Below are 24958 nucleotides of genomic sequence, written 5' to 3'. Positions count from 1 at the left end.
ATTTTATGCTGCAAATTCTACTTTATTTGTTTGTAATATAGTATTTTAAATTTCTCATGACCTTTACAAAACAACCTTGCATTTAAAATCTGATGAGGGTTTTCATTTTCTGTCCTGAAAATGCCCAGTAATATAATTTTCATTTCTAGGTTATAATATGACATTTGTAACATCTTCCCAGGCCCTATTTATTCTCTTGATTTTTTTTTTTAGTTTTAGTTTGACCTTTAAATGTTCTTTTGACTTTTTATGTCATAACTCAGAAAACAAACTAGTGTTAAAAGTCCAATGAGAATTTCCATCTTTTCTTGAAAATGCCCAAGTAATATGATTTGTAATTATGGATTTAATATCTTCTTTTCTGCTTTCTTTTTCTGTAGAACTGTGTCTTCAACTGTCAGTGCAACAGTATCTCCTGCACCAAAATTACCGTCTGAGATCACTGGAAAAACTGCTGAGGAGGTATTTCTTAATGAGCTTAAAATCCATCTATCTTGTTCTTAATGAGCTTAAAGGTATTTCTTGCTCTAACTGTTTCAAAGACAACCCCTTTGTGCCTATGCCTCATGATGATTGTTTGGGAACTATGCTTTTGTTGATGGGTGTAGGGGAACTGTACTTCTGTGGAAGAATATGTGTCTGAATCATGTCCTTTTCTTTTGAAAAATTGTGGCTTGTCATTCATCACAATTTGTCTTTCTTTCACATTTTTTAGATTTCCTGGTTCTTTCTTTTGGTTGGTTATAATTTTTCTGTCATTCCTCCATTACTTCTATATTTATTTAATTTTCAGATTATCAAAGAGTGGAACTCTGAGCTACAAGAACGGACTGGGAAATTTCGAAAGCAGGCTTGTGCAATGGCTGAGTGGGATAGGAGGATCCTTCAGAATAGGGATGTTCTTCTTAGGCTTGAGGTGATCCAATCGTCCAACTTGAGAAAATTTTTATGCATTAATTTTTAGAGGTTTTGTTAACTCAATCAAGTTTGAAATTTTAAGTTAATGTGTCCATTTATGATTTTATTTAGATCTCTAACCTATAATTAGAAAAGCAACTTAAATATGGTTTAAATTGTAAATTATTTTACTCTTGTGCTTATGATAATGCTCTAGTAAAATGGCGTCACCGGGTATATTTTGATATTTGCCTTTTGTGTATGTTGTTGTTTTTTGGCATCTTGGATGTTGGAACATGATCCTGTGTTTTCTGGTCAAGGCCCAATGCGTGGTAATGCATCACCAGTTATAGGTTAACTGACAAGAATGGATGTAATTGGATAACCCACAATTGTTTGTCTATTCCATTCCGAAATCCATCCTGACTTCTTTCAACGAAGTCTATCTGGATTAATAGAAAAGTTATAATTGGATAACCTAACATCTCCTGAGATCGCATCTGCCTGTATGCTATGATACCTGGATGCCCAGACAAGGATGTTGTATTGTGTTGGATACTTTAATTTTTACTGTAATTTCCGTATCTGATACCACACCCAGTTCCAGCCATGCATTTGCTGTATCCAGGTAACATAGTCTGTGCGTTTGTATCTCGAAAGAAAGTAAGAAACCCTTGTGTCCATTATAACATTGGGTTGTATCTGAATCCTACCAAATCCTAACCCTACTTATTAGTTGTCTTATTCAAAGAATGTTGTCACTCCAAGAAGTGAACATTATACTTTAGACTGTTGCTTCATAAGCAATATCCAAGGGTTCAATTTATTTATCAAAAAAAAAGCAATATCCAAAGGTTGAACTAGTATCACTCAGCTCAGATTAGCAGTTACAGTGGATTGGACATCTTTGGATGTGGAGGGAGGCAATCAGGTGGTGATTAGATGGATGGGGAAGGGTGGAAAAGGTCCTTTGCTTATCTACCATATCTTATCATGGGGCTACATTTTTGGCACTGTGTGAACAGCTCATTCAAGTGGGTCCAAGGTTAGCTGACTTGGCAGATGCCCTTGCAAGGGCATGGTTAAACAAAACAATGTGTATTGGGGGCTCTCCATTTAATACTAGCTGTTTGGGCTAGGTTAGGACCAAAGTTTGGGTGTAAGTGGGGAGGGGGTACTAAACATGAAAATTACTTTAAATTAGCCAAGGATTTTTGTTCGCTCCCCCTCCCCCCTTGTTTTCATTGCTTTATGCAACGCGTTACCATTTTCTTTTTATCAATAAATCTCTATATCATTTCACTAATCCCAGAAAAAGATTTTTTCTTGCTTGAAACATTTGACTTGGTCTTTGGTCTGTCATTTTGTTGTACCTTGAGAAAAAAAATTGTGAGATACTGTATTGGAATCCTGATCTGCTACCTAAAAGACACTAAAGCCATACATCGGGAACATTGCAATTGTCATTCATGGTGAGATTTTTCAGATCTGTGGCTGTAGCATCTTGGGGGTATGTGTGGGTAGCATATCCTAGCCTTTTGTGAGATAAAACCTCATGTTAAAACGCACTTTTTACATTCTATTTCAATAAGGGGAGGACTGGTTTTTGATAATGCTTGTTTGTGAGGATTAATGATATATTATGGTTCTATTTTACATTTATCATTGTTTTTGATAGTTGCATGTATTATTTGACCTTATCTTGAATTCTTTTTATCAATATTCTAGGTTGTGATTTTTATGTGCATATTTTTAATATCAGATTGAAGTAGCAAAAGTAGTTGAGACACAAGCTAACTTGGAGCGACAATTGGAGTTGATTGAGACTCATCAACAAGAGGTATGCGATTTACTAAAATGACTTTTGTAGTTCAATGGCCCCATTTCCCACAAGCACCCTGGTGTTGTTGTTTTAAATGTCTTAAGATAAATGTTCACATCCTGTGTGTGTAGGGATTAGGTTTCTAGTTGGGCAATTCAGTGAGTTTCCCTAAACAATCAAAGAATCTTACACATGATAAATTAGTTTAGAGATTAAAAGATGTCTTCAAAGTCCTCTACCCACCCTCTATTCATGGGCCTGGTATTTGCTGTAAATTCTTGATTTAAATGCAACATTTTGGTTTGACAGATACTGCTTGTACAGTTTCTTTGTATCCTTTTGGATGCTTTGAGTTTCAGAATTAATACAGTTATTCATTATTGATCCGAAAAAAGCTCATTTTTTGATAATTAAAGAAGCTCACTTTGGGATTGAGCATGTGGCCAATCTAGTGGGTCTCTTATCTGATTGGATAGTCTGGATCAATCACAAGATCCCTCCATGTGGCAAAAATATATGGGCTCATGTAAGGAACCTTTTTCCATATATGGGTTATTGCAAAGGAGAATGATCATACTATTGGGTTTGAATAAACAGCTTCCACTTGGGGCCAAGGTGGTTCTCATAATCCTCTTAGTGCCCTCTTCATGGAGTAAAGTTCACTTAAAACACCTGCTTTTTGGCCAAATCATGGGCTTGTTTGGGGGGGGGGTTCTTGAATTGTAAAATCGAAACTTTGGACTCTTTGTATACTAGCAAGCAAACCCATTCAAATCCAGGCTGAGGTCAATGTTAAATGTTGGTCTAGGGTTGGCCCTTAAACCCACCCAACCCATCTAGTTTATACCCATGTTTTATTAGACAAGGTCAAAAGAGTCTCAAGGATATTTAATAGGAAGTAAGGGAGGGATTTAATGGGGTGGGAGGAGATGTTACAAATATTGTCTGTTGAGGGGGGGGGTTAAGAATGATTTTATTAGAGAAGAGTAATGATAGATTTTAATAAAGAAAATTAAGACATAAGAGGGTTTTTAATATTTCACATGTCTGAAGGAGAGAAGGGGAGACTGTTTGAGGCCTCTGTTGTACAGTTGTGAAATCTGAAGATTAGGGAAGCCAAACCGGCAACAATTTTGTTGGTGTTATTCATAAAAAAAACAATTCTGTTGGTGTTTTGGAGCTTCTTCATGTCCTAGATAGTGTTTGTTTGGATCCTCTAAAGCCAGATAAGAGGATTTGGTCTCCCCACCCAAAAGGCATCTTTACTTGTGCTTATTTCGTCAAGGCACTTTGCTCTCCCCCTGCTCAAGATGTCTGTCCAGTCAAGGAGTTTTGGATTAGACCCATTCCTCCTAAAGTTATTCTGTTATGCTGGAAGGTGTTTCGTGGGAAGATCACTACTTTTAGATTTTTTTTTTGATGAATGATAATAAATTTATTAATTAAGAAGCAGATATGGAGTGAGTTCATACAACATCCCAGGGAGAGGTGCGGGCTGCAGCACCTCCTTGAATCTTACAAGTAAACTAGGAAAGAAAAGCAAGAATCACAACTGAGCCCAAAACAATTCTTCCCTATTTACCCCTTGCTTAGCTAACACATCTGACAAAGTATTTGCTGATCTCCCAACCCACTGTACAGTGACCAACATATTCCTTGTCAACCAACTAAATTTCTTCATTTCATTCTTGTAACACCACATAGCCTCTTCAGGATTTTTCAACCAACCCACCACCACTTTGGAATCCCCCTCGATTGTTAGGTGTTGTATTCCTAGCTGGTTTGCAAATTGCACTCCTTGTACAACAACTAAAAGTTCTGCCCTAATGGAGTCCCCAATTCCCAAGGGACCTGAGTAGAGCAACAAAATCTCTCCCTTCTCATTTCTCAAAGCACCCCCCATTCCGGATAATCCTGGATTATCCATGCTACTTCCATCAAAGTTCAACTTTAGTGAGCCTTCGGATGGAGGAGACCAGCTTGTAATTGATTTGCCCTTTAGAGATGAACACCTCGCTACTGCTGGCCAATTTCTCCAAAGGTCATTAAAGGAGAATTGATGAAAGATTTCCAAGGTCTTCAACCAAGGTATTGCCCTATTTAACACACAGTCTTTCAATTCCTGACTGCTCCTTTCCTTTTCTTGAAAATTTCTAATATTCCTTTCTTCCCAAAGAGTCCAAATCAAGGCAGCACGAGCACATCTCCGCATAATTCTCCCTATTGTTGTAGGCCAATAAAAGGTAGAATGGTTGAAGAGCATGTGAACTTTTGCTGGTAAGACTCCAACTACTCCCAAACAACGGAAGTAGCCAAGCCCAAAGGTTTGCAGAAAAGGGACAAGATATTAATAGGTGGTAACAATCCTCACTGTGAGCTCTACAGAGGATACACCAATTAGGAGAAATACAGAGGAAAAGTCTTCTCTTTTGTAGGTTATCTAGAGTGTTTACTTTCCCATGGATTACTTCCCAACAAAATGCCATAATTTTTTGGGGAACTGGCCTGCACCAAATTTCTTTTGACGGAAAGGGTTGGTGAGTAGAAAGTTGAGAGGTGGACTTGAAGAAAGAAGCACAAGTGAAGGTTTCATTGGGTCTAGGAGTCCATACCCTCTTATCTGACTTGGAGGGATCCAAACAAACTTGATTAAGACAACCAAGCAAAACAGTAATAGATTCAATTTCATCATCCCTAAGTCCTCTACAAAACCCAAAATCCCAAGTAGGATCTAAGGGTGTTCCCAAAGGTGAGACAAATTTTGAGACCACCTCTTTTTTGTACAAAGAAACAGAAAATAGTGAAGGGAACATATCCTTTAAAGGTGTGTCTCCTACCCAAATATCCTCCCAAAAATGAACAGTGTTGCCAGAACAAACTTCATACTTGATAAAATTGAGGAATTGAGGATGGGTGTTGTGAATGGCCTTCCAAGGTGCTGCTAGGTTAGCTTGCCTTGATACACCAACATCCCATCCATTCTCTGACCTCCCATGAATGCTTCCCACCACCTCATGCCACAATCTCTCTCTTTCCAATGGCCATCGCCACAACCATTTCCCTAACAGAGCTTGTTTTTTTCTAGTTACCCTCCCAAGTCCCAAACCCCCCTCTTCTTTACTTCTGCACACAATTTCCCAATTAACCAAGTGATCATTTTTTTCTTGTCCCGGCTCCCATAAGAAATCTCTCATCAACATCTCTAGTTTCCTAGCTTCCCTAATTGGTATCCTAAAAACAGACAAAAAACAGGTAGGTAAGTTAGCCAAGGTAGCTCTTATTAGGGTAATTCTCCCTTCTAAAGAGACATAATTCCTCTTCCATGAGGCTAATCTCTTCTCAAACTTTTCTATCACTAGGGTCCAAAATCTACTCTCCCTAGGATTTGCCCCTAAAGGAAGCCCTAAATATGACATAGGCCAAGTAGAGGTGGAACACTCAAGACACTCCACAATAGCCTCGACCTCCCCTACCTCCAAATTTATACCCGCTATGCAGCTCTTTTCCAAATTTATTCTCAAATTAGAAATACTTTCAAATCCTTTGATTAGCTCCTTTAGGTTTGCTACCTTTTCACTAAAACCTCATTCACAAAAGATCATTAGGTCATCTGCAAACTGAAGGTGGGTGACGGGGACTTGGTGTCTCCCTATTCTCCAACCCCTAATGGCATCTTCACTGTCAGCCTTAGTAATGATCCTACTAATCACATCAGCTACTAAGGTAAAAAGGGAGGGTGAGAGTGGATCCCCTTGCCTGACACCCCTGCAAGCTGGAAAAAAGTCCCTCACCATACATTTACTAGAATAGAGTAGTGACAAAGTACTGATACACCCAAAAATCCAACTACACCACTTGTCCCCAAATCCACAGTTTCACATAACCTCTAATAAAAACTTCCAGTCCACCAAATCATAGGCCTTTTCAAGATCCAATTTACAAATGAAACCTCTCTTACTACACCTTTTCATTTCCTCCACACACTCATTCACAATTAAGATCTGATCTATTATTTGTCGCCCTTGAATGAAAGCCCCCTGGGTTTCACTAATGATAAAAGTGAGGACTGTTTTGATCCTCAACGAGAGCACTTAAGCCATAATTTTATAGATGCTTGTCACTAGACTAATAGGCCTATAATCTTTTGGGTGGTTGGCATCATTCTTCTTAGGTATCAAGGCCAAAAATGTGGCATTAATTCCAGGGCTTATCATGTGATTGTCTGCAAATTCCTTAAAGACTTCAACTAAATCCTCTTTCAACACCTCCCAACAGTCTTGATAAAAACCCATTGTAAAGCCATCTGGACCTGGAGCCTTGGACCAATCCATTAGAAAGACAACTTTCTTAATCTCTTCTTCCTCAAAATCCCTTTCTAGCCACCTTGCCACTCCGTCATCAATTCTTGGCCATTCCACCCCTTCCACGACTACTCTCTCACTCAAGGGTCTTCTATAAATTGATTTGATGTGGTCCACAAATTTTCTGGCTATGTCATCCTAGTTGGTAATCACCTCCTCTCCTATCTCTAGCTTGGTCACAAGATTCTTTCTTCATCTCCCATTTTCCAAATCATGGAAAAATCTAGTGTTCCCATCGCCTTCATTAATCCACTCGTGTCTAGATTTTTGTCTCCAACTGATTTCTTCCCTCAGTAAGACCTCTTCCAAATCCTTTTTCAATTGTCTCCTTAACACTCTGTCCTCCTCGGTCAATCCATTTTGAGATTCCTTTACATCCAAGTTTTCTATTCAAGAGATTAGGCACAATTTTTGCTCCTCAATTCTACCAAAATGATCTCTATTCCACTCTTTTATTTTGGCTCTCAACCTTTTTAATTTCTTATGAAACTTGATCCCCTTCCATCTTACCCCCTTTCCTCCTCACCCCACCATTCCTTCACTTTTTCACAAAATTTGGATGGGTAAGACACATATTTTCGAATCTAAAAGGTTTGGGTTTTATAGGAAAAAACTCAGTACCTATCTGGATAGGACAGTGATCGGAGGTGACCCTAGGTAACGCTCTAGCAACCAAGTTTTCCAAACTATTCTCCCAGGCAATGTTAAATAAGGACCTGTCCAACTTCGAACACAAAGGGGTTTTCTGAAGGTTGGACCAAGTGTAACTGGCTTGCAGTAGAGGTATTTCCTTCAGTTCACATTCTTCAATAAAACCATTAAATTTCCTCATGCTTGTTGTAATTACCTGTTGGGGATTACTGGTTTCATCAGAGAATCTAATGACATTAAAATCCCTGCCCAGGCACCAAGGGCCATCCAATAGCCCCTTGATTGCATATAGTTCCTCCCACATCTCATTCCTCTCTCTATAGGAATTAGGGCCATAAACATTGGTTAAGACCCATACACACCCATTCTCTACATTCTTACACTTAATGGAAACTGAGAATCTGCCTATCAATTTTTCCACTACTTCCACCACATCCTCCCTCCACAGTGTTATGGTCCCCTCCGAGGCTCCCCAAGAAGGAGACGAGCTCCAGCCTAAACCTCTAGACCTCCAAAAACTCTTCACCCATCTCTCATCTAATTCCATCATTTTGGATTCTTGTAACAACACAATATTGGGTTTTTCCCTTTGGAGAAGGTCTTTGATCACCCTTCTCTTTCTTGCACTCCCTAACCCTCTTACATTCCAGCTAATAATTTTCATTGAGACAAAATAGCAAAAAGAAACCCACGAAAAGGCCATAATCTCCTCATTTTAGGCCCTTCCTCCTATTTCCTCTACCACTGAATTCTAAATCCCCCTCAATGTCTGAGATTAACCTTTCCACTTCAGATATTTTTTTCTTCTTTGTTCCTTCCCCCCCCCCCCCCCCTTCCTAATACAACAATCATGCTTTTTCTTGTCTCCATCCTTTCCAGCCAATGTCTGAGGAAGAATTCTACCCTGCTTACACTTATTTTGGCTACAATATCTCTCTAAGAATCCTTCATTTTTTTTTTAGTTCCTCCATCATTGTACAGATCAACTCCCGAATTCTGTCCGCCTCCCCCTTACTACTTCCTTCCATCACCCTCTCTCCTCTTTCCACTATCAGCCTCTCTCTTGCATCAGAACCTCCTGGATGGGAAGCTGGAATATCTGTTACATGCATAGCAGACAAGTCAGTACCTAAAAAAGAATTGACACCCATACCTGGTAGGACGGGGGTATGACTAGAATCACTAGAATTGAGTTGCTGACAGGCGACAAATGGTTTTAAGGCCTTTCCCCTTTTTGGACAAAGTTGTGAAGTAGACATAGTGAAAGAATCACTTCCTGACGACCTACCCACTTGGAAAACCTTCCTCTGTGTTTCCGACATTGGAATACCCACATCCATCCTCACGACCGATTCTTGTCCCTCTCCACCAACATCATGTAACTCATTAGACTCAGGGTCAGCTCCCTCGACGAAGGGAAGAGGAGTTTTCACAGCTTTAGGACCATTTTCTTCAACATTTCTAGTCTTCTCGCCACCTGCCTCTTCAATCTCTTCCTCTAAAAACAACAACTCTGTATGCAAACTTTCTATTTCAAGTAAATCATTGTTGCTTTTCGGAGACAGACTTCCCAAACTTAAAGTTTCGTCTCTATTAGAATCGTCACTGCTGTTTTGTTCACTCAACCAATCATCAAACCCTATTCTGTTCAAATCACTAGGCTTCAGGTATCTCAGGTTGCGCCTATCTGGTGAGAGACGGCTCGCCAGGTTGGATGGGACCCACTGTAGAGAGCCTCGAGACTGAGAGTCTTGAGATTTTGCGTATGAACTGTTCGGTCGAAGGAGGGATTCGGGGTAGAAGAAGATAAACACTTAATCTTGTCTATCAGCTCATCCCTCCTCCTAGTCACATGCTTACTTAAAGGGTCCGTTGGCCCATCTGTCTTTTAATGGGCCTTGGGCTCAACACTTGTAATATAAGAACCCAACTTTAAAGCCTTTACTTGAGTTGCCTTCTCCGGTCCACCAGAAAAGTGATCCACTTGATTGGGCCCATTTTTTAAGTCTTTTCCTCCCACGTGACCTCTTAACAAATCACGCCCCCCTGTTTTAATGGTCGAACCAGCAATCCTCCTTGTCTGAGGTTGCTGGTTCATCCCTCTCCCTTTAGACACTGGTAAAATTTTGTTTATTTCCCCTGACACCACCTGTGCAAAAGATCTGCCATTTGTCATAGCCTTTTCTTGCTTTCTACAAGTTTGACCTTCCATCTGCCTCAAAGCTTTTTGGCTTCCTAGAATTTGTTGGCCCTTTTTAGCAAAACATTCCTTCCCATTTGAATTAACCAATCTCAGAAGTCCATGTAATGCTTCTTCTTCCTCCTCCCCTCCTACCTTACGAGCCTCCTTCCACAGCCCTGCTTCAATGGAGGATGCTAGCCACAGAGACAAAACTCCCCTCTGTTCGTACCTCTACCTTTCGTGGAATGTCTTCTGGCTTTCACACCACTTAGCAGGATTGCTACTGAATAAAGATCGCCCCAGAAAGCTCCTTTCAAGATTCCTCCACACAATACTGCTATAGACTCTGGTACTTCTTGTTTCCATAGATGAAATGGCAAGCCTATTACACGCACCACCACACCATCTTCGACAAATAAATCCTTGGAGTTGGATGTTGGATTCCATTTAAAGACTGTGAATGATCCGAAATCAGCCTGAACATTGATAGCTGATATTTCCAATTCATTCTCTATTGGATCTAGGAGGGCTTTACAGTTATCGAAGGGGGTTATTATGAAGACACTCTTCAGCTTCAACCTGGTTGCCAGTAAGTCAGCTACCTTCCTCCAATCATTAACCTTTCCCTTGGCTTGTATCACAAACTTACTATCCCACTCTTCTCTCTCTAGACCTCCCACCATTCTGCATTGGCCTTTTGTTTTTGCCATGACCACTGGCTCTTGTTCTACCCTGCTGTTGCTGAGGTATGCCTTCTCCTCCCTTATTTAGGCTTTTATATCATTTGCTACTCTTTGAGCTAAAAACTCTTTGAACAACCAGTCAAGTTCCCCCCATCCTTGGTTCTGTTTTCCTGCTGGTAGACACACCAGTTGCCTTCGTCCCTTACCAAAAAAATTCAGCCAAAGCTATGAAGAAGCCTTTTCTTTTCTTCTTACGTTCAACAACATATCTTCTCCCTTCTAATGTACTAAAATCCTGCCAGTTTATCTGCTTACCTTTTGAACAGGCTCCAACTATGAACTCTCTTAGCCACTCGATCACTTCTAATCCTTCCAGCAATATTGTACCCTTTTTCGCTTCCCTTACCTTCAGGCTTACCTTCCCCTTGATTCTCATCTCTTCGAACATGATTTTTTTTGCTTCTATCTTCAAGGATCTCCTCCACTGACCTGCCTGCACGAACTCCATTTCTCTAACGAACTCACCTCTGGAAGGTCTTCTTCCCATTAGCTTGACTTTAGAGGACTGTGTGGGAACGATGGAGGCTGTTGTTCTCTCATCTTCCTCGGCTCGATACTTCGATTCTATTGTCAATGTAAATTAATACTTTAGATTGTTTGCAGAAGAAAAAGCCTTTCATATGCCTATCCCCTAACTGGTGTATTCTTTGCAAAGTCAATGCTGAGGGTTGCTTCCACTTAGTAACTTCCTGTTCTTTTGCTGTGGCTATTTGGGATTGGATTTTTGCCTTGTTTGCATGCAAGTGGAACTGGCCTTCAAATGTAAGTTTGCGTTTTGACCCCTCGACCTTTGTATGGTCCATTAGAGGAGGGAAGACTGTGTGGAAATGTATTAGAGCTGCAGCAGCTGCGACACTTTGGACAAATTGAGAAGAAAGAAATGCAAGAATCTTTCAAGAAAAGGAAAAAAGCCTCTTACTTGTTAAGGAGTGTATCCTAACAAGGGCAATTAACTGGCTGAGAACTTTGGATTTTTTCCGCTGTGTTTCCTTTGATGACTTTTATGAAACTAGTCAGTAGTGGCAAACAACTCCTGCAGGAAAGAAAAAGTCATTGTAGATCGGACTTCGCCACCTGATGAATGGGTTTAACTGAATTTTGATGGTAGTAGTCAAGGAAATCATTGCCCCTCAGGCATCGGGGGGTATTGAGAGATAAGGACAGTAATATCTTGGCTTTATACTCTGGTCTAGTGGGAATAGGAGACTCAATCAATGCTGGCAACCTTGTAATGATTTGGTTGTTACACTTTTACTTTCAAGAGAGGTAGCATCTCGTGCCACTCTTCGGCACGAGAGAGAGAGAGAGGGAGGGAGGGAGGCTGTAACGAGATCATCATAATTGCAGCTGATGGAGGTTCTAACTTGTTGCTTGGGTGATCTTTCGGAAAAACTTTAAGCAGTGGGAAGCCATGATCTTTTCTGTCACTAACCAGGTGAAAATAGTTTCGGAAAAACTTTAAGCAGTGGGAAGCCATGATCTTTTCTGTCACTAACCAGGTGAAAATAGCTTTATTGCCTTCAACAAACTAAGGTGTTGCTTGGATAGTTCTAACATTATTAACCCCACAATGAGAGCTCTAAGTTCAGATGCTGGAACATCTTTCTCACCAATTGGGCTGCTGAAAGCCCACAAAAGCCTGCCATTAACATTTGAAAAGTAATTCTCAGTTCCAGTCCCACTGCTATCATCAATGTCTCAACTCTCATAAAACCCATTTATGATGTATGATTCTTGTTAAATCTCCATTTGAGATCATAAGATGGATGCCCTGCAACAAGGCTTTTATTTCAGTTTTAAGGGAGGCGCCGGTCCAATTGGGCGTCATACAGTGATTTAAAAGGTGTGCCTAGGCGCACAGGTGAGGCGCATTTTAGGGTATGCGCCTCACCTAGGTCTTAGGCGCAGCCCTTTCAAAAGGCATACGCTTGGTGTGCATTGCTTCAAACATTCTTATTTTGATTTTTAACATTCTTTTTAAATTTTTGTGCATTGCTTCAAAAGGACCATGCCTCGCCTTGTGCCTTGTGCCTCAGGCGCAAATTGACCTCTGCACGCTTTTAAAACACTGGCTTCATAAGGGAAGGATGGTCTTTTTTTGAGAGAAGGAAAAGTATGATTGGATGGCATTATCTGTCAAGTTCCTAATAAATACTCCCTGCATTCTTGGTGGCTCTGAGTTCACTAGGGAGCAACCATCACAATCTAGCATTTGGATGGGCTAACAACATCAGTCTTTCCTAAACCGAAATAGTGTGTGATTATTTAAGGAACCCTACAGGCTACCAATATGGCCAAAGAAGTACACAAACTGCATGGGGACATTTGCCTAAACATTGATAAGTCAAATGCCTTGTATAAAACCTGTGCTTACAAGTGTAGCAGGTTCTAGTCTCTTGGAGACATGGCTATTGTTTACCTGATTGCTTTTTGTCTAGTTGGTACTTACTCCTAGCTTAGTAAGAGAAAGATTATATGCAAGACTTTCAAGATTAAGAATGATGATTTCTCATGCCTATTAGATTGATTTGCCAGTTCAGTTGGTGTTGGTTCTAGTTTTGATGTTTTTGATCTAGAGCGATCTTGGTGGTAATGATGAATTGATGATGATGGCAGAGAATACTTGCCAAGCAAGGGTTTGATTGCTGTACAAACTAAAGTTCATTACTTGGTTATTTGGAAGGTGACAAGAGAGAAGATGATACAAACTTGAGGGTTAGTTCCCTCCAAGTAGGGGTACTGATGCAAACACAATTCACAGGATTACAGGATTACTCCCAAGTCAATAGAAGTGTCACTAAAAGAAATAGACAGCATGACTGGTTTTCAACAGTAGCTAGTTCTTTATTTTTGGGGTCTATTTGGGATCTAGTATCTTATCATCCAACTGCTAGGTTGCCTAAGATTTTGGATATGTTCTGGTTCAAAGAATCTTCTTCCTGTTCAAGGTTCGATTTGAGTGCATTAGTTGTGTCAGGATGGCTGTTTGGAAGAAACGAAAATTTCTGTAATTCAGTGTACAAAACAATTTCTTTATGTGAGCTGTTCTGTTTTTTATGATATAAAGCATGAGCCTAGAAGCTGTATTTTATCCAAAACTTTTGACTTTATTAAGTGAAACTGTTATCGTTCATGAGTCTCTTCTTAGATTTTGGAGTAACCACTTCGAGTGCTTGTAAATGTTGTATATTTATTGTTGTCAGTGGGAGGAAAGAAACAATAGGATCTTTAAAGGCAGATGTAGATCCAAGGAAGAGGTTGTGGAAGGAATAACTACTAAGGTTATCCATTGGTTGAAATCCTGTGATCTTTTTAAGGATTTCTCAGTTGAAGACATTTATAGAAGTTGGGGTATTGTGGCATCTACTACTACTTCCAAAGCTATGGTACAGGAAGTTTGGTCCCCACCGGCACAACAAAGGGTGAAACTGAACTTTGATGGAAGCTCTATAGGTAATCCGGGCCCATCTGGTATAGGAGGTGTTTTCTGAGATAATGAAGGCAAGATAATGGCTTTGTTTTCAGGTCCATTAGGAGTTGGAGATTCCTTAAGAGCGGAAATCTTGGCACTACATCAAGGTGTAAAACTGGCCAAACAGTTGGGGCTACAGCAGATTGAGATAGAGGGAGACTCCAAGTTGGTAATTGGGTGGATGCAATCAGGGCAGCTGGGAATTTGACAATATAGACAGCTGATAAGGGAAATTCTTAGCATAACGAGGGAGGTGGGTGTTTGGTTCAAGTGGGTAAGGAGATCAGCAAATGGTTTTGCTGACGCCCTAGCAGAACAAGGGACTGTAAGGGAGAGTCTTTTTTGGGCAGTGCTGTAATGTTTGATGTTTATTGGATCAACCTTTTCTAATAAGGGTTGAATTCTGTATTTCAGGTTAATTTATCTCTAATGAAAGTTATTGTTTCTGATAAAAAATGTTGTATATTTATTTGCCTAATCTAATATTCATTAACTGTTGATAAAAAAATCTAATATTTATTAACCTCCTCCCTGCTTCCCCACACAATATAAAACCAAAAGAATAAGAAACTAAACAGCTCTAGTGTAGAGCACATAAGAAATCAGTCTTGGACTTAACACTATATTTGTCACCTCTAGATATATTTGAAGGGGTCCTAGTATGGTGTTTGACCTGCATGTCCAAACCTCATGGTTGCATGTGATAAAGTTTCTGATCATTTTTGTATAATTTGATCTTAGGATCCTTGTACTTTTAGAAGTTGCGATACAATTTATTCTAAATCTAGGACGGTATATGATGTCTTTGGTGTTCTCAGTTTATTTAGTGCCATTATTAATAAATGGTTAGTAGGTTTTCTTTTTTGATGGTGGGTTTGTGGATTTTCCTGCCAAATCTAGGATTTTTTTTGTCACTTAAGCCTCCATGTGTATGTATATATGTGTATTTCTAATATTGTTTCAAAGGTATTGTTGCATTCATACCCGTCTCTTTGACAGGTTCATTGTTTCTTTTCTTGCATCCTTTCGTGTGTTCCTAATAATTTTTGGGTAAAAGACTTGAACTTCCCTTCACATTTCTCACAAATGCTGAAACTTCCCTTTTCTTTTCAATTTGGACTAAGACCTCCCTTGTTGGGTGATGTCCTCAGTCAAAGACCTCCCCTCCGTTTGCAATCTGTCAAGATCGGTTTGCATGTGGCATCATGCATGGGTGATTTTTTTTTGTTTAAAAACTCAGTTTTGCCCTTTCATAGTTCATTTTATTTTCTTATCTGAAACTTCGTTGGACAAAAACCTCTCCTTGGAGAGGAAGCTCACACACAGCAGTGAAGATTCACCCTTTAACCAAGATTTTGTTGACCGACATCTAATTCATTATTCATCACCGCAACTCCTGGTTTCTGTTATTGCTACTCAAATATACAAGTCAGTTTTCTTATTTCTTGAAGATCTTCAGCGGGTAGACAAGCTGGTAGCTTGAATGCTGTTTGATCAGGTGCTTGATATCTGCAAGTTTCAAGTGAATGTGCATTGAGGGAGAAAGGAACAGGGACCATTGAGGCACATTCACTGATCGAGTGAATGTGCATATTCTGGTATTCACTGACCGAATACCATTGGTTTGGTAGCAGGCTGGAAAGATTGACACTCAGATAAAGCAAAGGCTGAAAGGAACAGGGAGGGAAAACAATAATGGAGTTTGCGCAGAAAGCAACATGGAGCAGAGTTCTGAAGGCTGAAGCTAAAAACTTTTCCTTTGAGAGGTTCAAAGTGAAAGGGAATGTAATGTTAAAGATCAGAGAAGTGAGGAAAGCCATGGTTTTGCTGGTAGGTATGGAGGTGATTGAGTGGCTCAAACTGTTCATGGAAGGAGCACTACAGTCAGGCAAACATACAGACTGGAAGAGCTCTAAAGAACAACAAGATCGAAGATACCTAGTAGAAAGAAGATGGAATATAAAGGTAGATTCATTGCTCTGACTGAGTATTTTGGAGAAGGAAAGAAACAACTTGTCTGCTTTCCTGAAGGTAGAAAAGGCATGGTTTAGAGGGAGATAAAAAACATTCTACAGGACTTTTTGAAAGAGATGAAGGAAGGTACCGAGTGTGTTCGGTTTACTGGAGAAGCAAGAGTGTCTCCAAGGGAGAAGGAAGAAAATTCTGGGAACATTCTGGTGAATGGTTTGGGAAGAGACAGGTTGGTTTTCCATACCGAGAAGATAGAATGGGAAAAAAGTTGGTAGTTGAAGTCAAAAAGAAACCAGAAGATTGGAGGGTTGTAGTAGCAGATTTACTCAAGATTCTGAAGGTAAAAGGTCCAGTAATGATCACCCCTTATGAAGACTGTAGAGCAATCTGTTGGAGGAGTTCTCAATAGTTAGTGCTTCTAACATCCAGTTGCAGAATGGAGCAGCTACAGTGAAGAGGTGCCTCAAACGTGAAGGACTTCTCAGTGGAGGATGGGGTAACCGTAAGGCTTGCTGGCCTACCCTTCCATTTGTGGAAGCTAGAGTTATTTCAATCCATTGCTTCCTTGTGCAAAGCTAAACTGGAAGGTGTGTTCCTAAAAGACCTTCGATCAACAGCTATGAGAGTAAGTGGAGTAAAACCAGAAGAAATTCCCAGAAAGATTGAGGTTTATGCTGACAGTGCTTTTCTATTCGGTGTGGCTATTGACCTCCATTGAAGCAGCTCTGTGGAAGGAGTCCAGGAGGAAGGAAGATGATGAGGTAGAAGAAGACTACCTACGTGGATCACAAAGACTGGTGCAATTCAAATTAGTTGAAACTATCACAGAATTGGAAAGCTTAAGAAGAGATAACAAGAAAGGCTTACTCGAAGAGGAAAATGGAAAGAGTGCAGGCAAAGGCAAAGCTTCAGCGTTTAAAAGAACTTTTGCAGAGGTGGTGACAGGTGTGTTAAATGCAAAACCAGGCTGTCAAGGCTCTTGGATTGGTGGGACTGACAAGGGGGCTGAACAGAGAGAAGTAAAGGTCACTTCAAAAGTCCAAGGAGAGAATGGGCCTAAACGGACCTTAAGTAAAGCAATAAATGGGCCTTTAATGGGACTTACGAAGCAGGACAAATGTTTGGGTTTGCAAAGTGGGCCATCAGATGGGCCAGGTGGGATAAGTGGTAAAGGGCCAGGTGGGATAAGTGTTAATGGGCCAGGCGGGACAAGTAGAAATGGGTCAGGCAGATTAGAGAGGAGGTCGCGTGACTTTTTAAGTAACCATGTGACTTCAGAAAAAGACAAAAAAGAAAGGGGGACAATAACTTGGGTGTATCATCGTCCCCTATCCAACCTGTTTCGAGTCTTTCCTAGCCGAGAAGCTCTGTTATGGAGAATTTTGAATGGAGGCCAAGGCTGGTATGCTACTCAACCACCCCTGAACGACAAAATCCGAGGTATGATAGAAACAAAGAGGAAGATGGAGATTTTGACTTGGATTGGGTAAGCTGTGAAGAGGAGAATTCATAAGAAGAGTCCTATGGCCAGTCTAGTATCGACAACATTAAAAGCAGTGCACGGAATGTTCTTCTGGAGGATGTAGATTTAGGAACAAGGCTACTCTTCGAAAACTCTTTGTTGACCCCAACCAAACTTTCTTTGGAATCTCAGAAGAGCGACGGTTTGAAAAGTTCTCCCTTGAGATTTTACGATTTCTCGTCGTTCAGAAACAAAAGCTATAGACAGCTCCCCTTCCCTTGCTAGCTGTTCGAAGGTTAGGTTGGAGGAGAACTACCCCGACATCGGCCCTGTTCAGAGTCAACCTTCTTTGCATGACAGTCCTTTGTTTCTGGGTTCTGGTATGATTTGTCAATTTTTAGATAATTCTATTTGTGTTTCAGCTAACCCTCCCCACCCTCTTGTGTTTGTGGTCTCAGGTGACACCTATTCTTGTCCAGCAACTGCCAATCCTAGTGTGTCGTTGGAGGCAACAGAAGTGTTAGGAGATATTGAGGTTGTAGAGGATCCTAAGGAGGAATGGGAGAGAATCTGGGAGATAATAATGCAGCGCTTTGATCAGTTGCTTCAGGTAGAAATACAATCTAGAGAAGGTTTGGAGGAGGAAGGTAGTAGTCCAAATCTAAAGTGCTTGAAGGAGGAGGAGGGAGAAAGAAAGAGGGGATTGAAAGTCAAAAACACAAAAGGAAAAAACAACAGAAAAAAGAGGTAGGAGAAAGGAAAAGGTTAGAAAATAAGGAGTTAGAGTCTTCAATAAAAAGAAAGAAAAAGATGAGTGAGGTGGAGAGGTTGAGATGTGGAGTTGATTATGAAAAAGGAGGTACAAGCAGAAATGAAAGGAAATTGGGTTAGGTTAAGAAAAACCTCAAGGGTCTCAACATTTGATTTTCCCATGAAAATAATCAGTTGGAATGTTAGGGGGTTGGGGAGTCAAAGAAAAAGAAGGGTGATTAAGGAAGTTTTTAGAAAAGAAAAGTCGGATATTGTTCTAATTCAAGAAACAAAGTTGGAAGAGGTGGATAGAAGATGGATTAGAAGTTTGTGGTCAGCTAGTGGTTTAAGTTGGGCTTGTGCACAGTCGTGGGGAGTCTCAGGAGGCATCCTAAAAATCTGGAAGAATGAGGAGATGGACTGCATTGAAGAACTGATTGGCAACTTTACAGTCACAATGAAGTTTAGGAGGAAAGAGGACGGGTTAGAATGGGCTTTAACTGATGTCTATAGTCCAAATTTATACAGGGAAAGGGAAGAGTTTTGGGAAGAACTAGCAGCCATAAGGGGTCTCTGGAGTGGGCCTTGGTGTTTGGGGGAGATTTTAATGTCATTAAAATTCTGAATGAAACAATGAATCCTAGCCATAGGATCACCTCTAGCATGAGGAAATTCAACCTTCTTGTGGAGTCCTTTGAGCTAAGAGAGCTGCCCATGCTACAAGCCAGTTTCACATGGTCCAACTTTCAAGAAGAATCCAATCCCTGTGTTGTAAGCTAGATAGATTCTTATTCTTTGTAGATTGAGAGACTGCTTGGAGGGGAATGGTAGTAAGGGCACTTCTTAGACCAACTTCGGAACACTGTCCAATTAGGCTCTCACAAGAGAAATTGGGAGGACCTTTTCCATTTCGTTTTGAGAACATGTGGCTACTTCATCCTGAATTTCTAAAGAAAGTATAACAGTGGTGGGAAGAAGATCAGGTGGAGTTCAAATGGAAAGGTTATAAATTCTACAAAAAGCTACAAGTTCTAAAAGCTAGGATCAAAGAGTGGAACAAAGAGGAGTTTGCAAGAGTCGAAGAGAGAAAAGAATGGATTGCTAAAAGGATTCGGGAAATTGATATAGAGGAAGCAAAGAGAAGATTAAGAGTAGAAGAAAGGGAGAAAGGTGGACCTTGAAACAAGAATTAGAGGAAATCTTAAGAAAAGAGGAGATAAGTTGGAGACAAAAGTCTAGATCAAATGGCTCAAGGAGGGAGATGGACATACTAGATTTTATCATACCATGGCAAATGGCAGGAGGAGGAAGAACACTGTGGAGATGTTGGAATGGAGAAGTGCTAAAGAGTAGAAGAAAGGGAGAAAGGTGGACCTTGAAACAAGAATTAGAGGAAATCTTAAGAAAAGAGGAGATAAGTTGGAGACAAAAGTCTAGATGCAAATGGCTCAAGGAGGGAAATGGAAATACTAGATTTTTTCATACCATGGCAAATGGCAGGAGGAGGAAGAACACTGTGGAGAGGTTGGAATGGAATGGAATGGAATGGAGAAGTGTTTACAAGGGAGGAAGAGATAGCAAGAGCGTTTGTGGACCACTTTAAAACCATTTATGACAGTCCTAGCAGGATGAGAGAGGGCGTTTTTGATTTTCAGTGGCAAGTAGGGAGTAGAGAACTAATGGAGGAATTGGAAAGAAATTTTGACATCAAAGAATTCAAAGATGTTGTTTTCTCAATGGAAAGATCTAAAGCCCCAGGTCTAGATGGATTCACGATGGCCTTTTATCAAGATTGCTGGGAAATCATAGGAGAGGATTTAATGGAGGTGTTTTTAGAATTCTTTGAGAGAGGGAGGATTAGTTCAGGTGCTAATGCTACTTTTATAGCTCTAGTCCCCCCAAAATGGAAGCAACACACCCAAAGGATTTTTGACCCATTAGTTTGATTGGCAGCATGTATAAGGTCATCTCTAAAGTGTTAGCCTCAAGAATTAAAAAGGTACTTCCTTATTTGATCTCTCCAAACTAGGGAGCCTTTGTGTCTGGGAGACAAATCACGGATCAAATCCTTATTGCTAATGAGTGTGTTGATTATAGAAAGAGAAAAGGAGAGAAGGGGTTGATCTGCAAACTTGATTTGGAAAAGGCTTATGTCTTAGTAGATTGGGATTTTTTGTTAGAAGTTCTAAGAAACAAAGGTTTTGGAGAAAGGTGGTGTAGATGGGTAAAAGGTTGTGCGACTTCATGCCACTACTCTATTTTGGTGAATGGGGTAGCTAGGGATTTTTTCCCTGCAAAGAGAGGTCTAAGACAAGGGGACCCTCTTTCCCCCTTCCTTTTTACCTTAATGGTGGATGTTTTGAGTGTTATGATCTCCAGAGGTGACTCCAGAAATATTTTTCATGGGTGGAGAGTAGGGAGGCAAGAAGTAGTGGTTACTCATTTACAATTTGCATATGATATAATTCTCTTTTGTGAGGGAGAGCCTGAGGAGATGATCAATTTGAAATTGTTGGTAGAAGGTTTTGAAAAGGTCTCTAATTTGAGAGTGAATTGGAATAAAAGTTGTGTGGCTGGGATTAATAGATAGATGAGGAGGTGTCTTCCTTGGCTAGGTTGTTAGGCTGTGAGCGGAGTGATTGGCGTATAAAATACTTGGGTTTACCTTTGGCGGGAAACCCAAAGTCAGAAAGTTTCTGGTACCCAGTCTTGGAAAGATTCACAAAGAGACTAGCAGGGTGGAAGAGGAATTACATCTCTTTAGGAGGTAGAATCACTTTAATTAAGCCAACCTTAGCAAATTTGCCTGCGTACTTCCTGCCTACCTTCAAAGTGCCTATCAAGGTGGCAAATCAGTTGGAAAAAGTAATGAGAGATTTCCTCTGGGAACTTGGGGAGTCAAAAAAGGATCACCTATTGAAGTGGGAAATGGTCTCTAGGACAAAAGACAAAGGGGGTTTAGGGATTGGAAATATCCATCTAAGAAACATAGCACTCTTAGGTAAGTGGTTGTGGAGGTTTCCCAAGGAGCAAGAAAGTTTGTGGCATAGAGTGATAGAAAGCATACATGGATTGGCAGCAAATGGATGGGATGCTGGTTATCAACGCAAGCTTCTCGTTCCTCTTCGTGGAAAAACATTGTTGGTATCTTTCTCGCCTTTTCTCCTTTCATCAGGTATGACGCTTGTTCAGGTAATAAGGTCCTTTTTTGGGAGGATGTTTGGGTTGGGGACCAACGTCTTAAGGATAGGTACCTGGCCCTCTACTCCTTGTCCTTGAGCAAATTTAAAGTAATCTCTACCTTTCGTGTTTCTAATGATGCGTGGGATTTAGGGTTCTGGAGAGGGTTGAGGGAGTCAGATATAGGGTTGGTAGATGATCTTTTCTCCCTTTAAATTCAGTGTTTTTGGATCATTCTTGTCATGATAATATAATCTGGTCTAAAGAGTCCTCTGGTTGTTTTTCATGCTCTTCTTTCTTCAATGCTTTAGTGCACTCTTCCAATTTAGTTTACTCTTTTCCTATAAAAGAAGTGTGGAGTGCACTCTTTCTTCATGGTGAGGGATTTTTGTTGGGAAGTGGTTTTCCAAAAAATTAACACTTTGGACTTCCTTCAGAAAAAAAGACCGAATTGGTTCTTATCCCCTCATGTTTGTAGCCTTTGCTTGAAGAGTGGTGAGACAGTAAATCATCTACTAATATCATGCCCTTTTGTTACTCTTATTTGGGATTGGTTTTCCTCTCTCTTTGGGTGTAGGTGGGTTCCTCCTACAAGCGTGGTGGATCTTTTTGAATCTAGCTTTTTTCGTCTGTCAAAGAAAAGAGGAAGGGTAATGTGGAGAGCAACAAGGGCAATAGTTGTTTGGGCAGTGTGGGTAGAGAGAAATAGCAAAATCTTTCAAGGGAAAGAAAAATCAACACATGAAGTCATAGAAGGGATCACCATCAAGATCATACATTGGCTGAAATCGCTGGATCTGTTCAAGGACTTCTTTGTAGATGACTTAATTAGAGGGTGGAGTGCGGTAGCAACTTCTTCCTACCCCTCTTTAGCTATTCAAGAGGACTGGTCGCTCCCGTTATCTTTGAATGTTAACTTAAACTTTGATAGCAGTTCTATAGGTAATCCAAGGCCCTCTGGAATTGGGGGTGTCTTTAGAGATGGGGGAGGAAATGTCCTGGCCCTTTATTCTGGCCCTGCAGGACTGGGGGACTCTCTTAGGGCAGAAGTTTTGGCACTCCTACAAGGGCTCAATCTGGCTAAACAGCTGGGCTTTCAGCAGTTGGAAGTGGAGGGAGACTTGAAACTGGTAATAGGTTGGATGCAAACAAACAACTTAGGCGCTTGGTCCCTTAGACAACCTGTAAGGTAGATTATGCAACTAACAAGGGAGCTTGAAGTCAGGTTTAAATGGAGTAGGAGATCGGCCAATGCAAGGGCTAGTACTTTATCAAAGCAAGGAGTTAGTAGGCAGGACCTTTTTTGGGCCTGTTTGTAATCTGTGGAGGGGTCACCTTGTTTTTTGAAGGTAACAGTTGTACTAAGTTTCTTAAAGAATTAATGAGAGTTACTGTTTCCAATAAAAAAAAGCTAGAAAAGGTGGTATATATACTTGTTTAATTTGTCCAGTTTGCAACATAAAACTTGAGAATTGAGAAAGGTGCACCATGTAATAGGATGATGACTCTTGGAACAATGTTTTAAAATGCAGAGGTGTGATGCGAGGCATTCCACTACCTAGAGTCGTGAGGTGTAGTTCAGAACGTAAGAGGTGTAAGCCTCCCAAACACAAGGAGGCATAAGGAGGAGGAGGAGGAAGAAGAGGAAGGCGTAATCCTCCCTGGCCCACTTTCTTTCCCCTTATCTATTCTTCCCTTCCCTCTCCTTTCCCTTTTCTTTCTTTTTCTTTCCCTTCCTTTTCTTTTCCTTTCTTTTCCTTTCCTTTTCTTTCTTTTTCCTTTTTTTTTGTCTTTTTATATGTGGTGTGCATGAGGCTTCTTGCCCCTAAGGCGTATGCCTTAGAGGTGTCGGCGCCTCTGGCCTATGCCTTAGGGCGTTTTGGGGGCGCCTCTCTTGGAGGCGCATCTCTAGGCGTACACCTCCCACGCCTTTTAAAACACTGATCTGCAGTAGAATATAATTTGAGCATGCCAACAGGTTTGATAATTATGAAGATGACCATCTAAATTAAATCGAAGAATGCTTCTTGAGGCAGTTGGATGAAAATGAAGAGTTTACAAGTGATGGCAATGGGACTTAGGAATAACTAAGAATGGAAGTTCAGGCATGAGTACAAGTGATGCCGAAGACTTAGGAATAAGTTATACTCCTATAGGAGAAGCAACCAACAAACAATCCATATATCTTTTCTTTGTCCACTTAGGAATAAGTTATTTTTACCCCCCTTTTTTACAAACCATTGTTTTAAAAGGCATGGGAGGCATACGCCTAGAGGCGCACCTCCAGGTGTGGCTCTCCCAAAACGCCTTGAGGCGTATGCCAAAGGCGCTGGCACCTCTAAAGCGTACGCCTCTTGCGTTTTTTTCGACAAGAGCCCTTTCAAATAATGTTATGTATCTTTATTCTTAATATAAAAGATTTTTATTAAAAATAAAGAAAAAATGAGATCCCCCTTCCTCTTCATCCTCCTCCTAACCCCACTCCTCTTAAGGAGACTTATGCCTTCTTGTGTTCGGGAGGCTTACGCCTCTTGCATTCTGAACTACGCCTCATGACTCTAGGTAGTGGAACGCCTTGCGTCCGCATTTTAAAACATTGATTCAAATTGTCAGCTGACCATAATTCTGCGTCCGGTTCTCCTAAAACCCAGACTTCGGTAAAAAATTGTTGACCTGGTCAAAATCCATCCGACTTGGGCCGTTGAAGTGTTGACCTGTTCGACCTGGTGATTGGGTCATGGGTTGCACACTAATTGTGAATGCAAACCTCCGGAGGCTAAACTTTGTACTCAGATGTCCAATTGTGATCTTTAGGGACTTCAAAGAATGTCGGTTGTGAATGCCTCAAGTGCCAAAGGCGCCTTGCCTCAAAATTTTCCCAAAAAAAAACCTTCGTTGACCTCAAATGTCGGTTTTAAAACATTGCTCATGCCTGGAAATTGAAGTTAGCCTTTGGGATGCCGATTTGCCCTTGTTTGCAGTAACTTGTTCATACTATTCTTAGTTTATTGGGTCTCTTTAGGGACTTCAAAGAAAACTGCACACCCCTTCTTTTCTTCCTAGGTTTCTGCATTTTGGGTTTGAGATCAATGAAATTTATTTCCACTATGTTGCTTGTTGCTGGTCAATATAAATTTTCTTATCCTGCAAAGAGATATTCTTCAACTTTTCCTGGATTTCAGATCAGATTTGTTTCCATTATGTTGTTGCTTGTTACTGGTGACAAACAAAATTCTTGCTTTGGTTCTAAAAATGGACTTTAAGAATCTGAAAGGAATAGGGAAGGAATGTTTGAAGTACCAACTTGGGCTGCATTTAGTTATCCATTCAGGCCCTTGTTTTGGCTTTTAGTTGCAGTGGTGATATGAGTTGCGGCGGAGATTGCCATTGTTCAAACATTGAAGATGATGTCTAATTTTCTTTTTTTTTTTTTTATTTTATTAGAAACCCATCCCACATAACCCGAC

General features: G+C 40.5%; 1 protein-coding gene across 1 annotated transcript in view; it reads left to right on the top strand.

Moving 5' to 3' along the window:
- The window catches only part of EMB2766 (structural constituent of nuclear pore), a 53433-nt gene that overhangs the window by 15895 nt on the left and 12580 nt on the right, over window positions 1–24958 (top strand). The window contains exons 3-5 of the mRNA XM_088949195.1: window positions 381–462; window positions 794–916; window positions 2660–2737. Of these exons, the coding sequence (XP_088805321.1) occupies window positions 381–462; window positions 794–916; window positions 2660–2737 (283 nt within the window). The remainder of the gene's footprint in view (window positions 1–380; window positions 463–793; window positions 917–2659; window positions 2738–24958) is intronic.

Source organism: Nelumbo lutea, chromosome 6 (genome assembly GCF_056320005.1).
Source record: "Nelumbo lutea isolate HS-2025 chromosome 6, American lotus-T2T, whole genome shotgun sequence".
In the NCBI taxonomy this organism is placed as follows: Eukaryota; Viridiplantae; Streptophyta; class Magnoliopsida; order Proteales; family Nelumbonaceae; genus Nelumbo; species Nelumbo lutea.
This window is presented reverse-complemented; position numbering and strand designations above follow the sequence as displayed.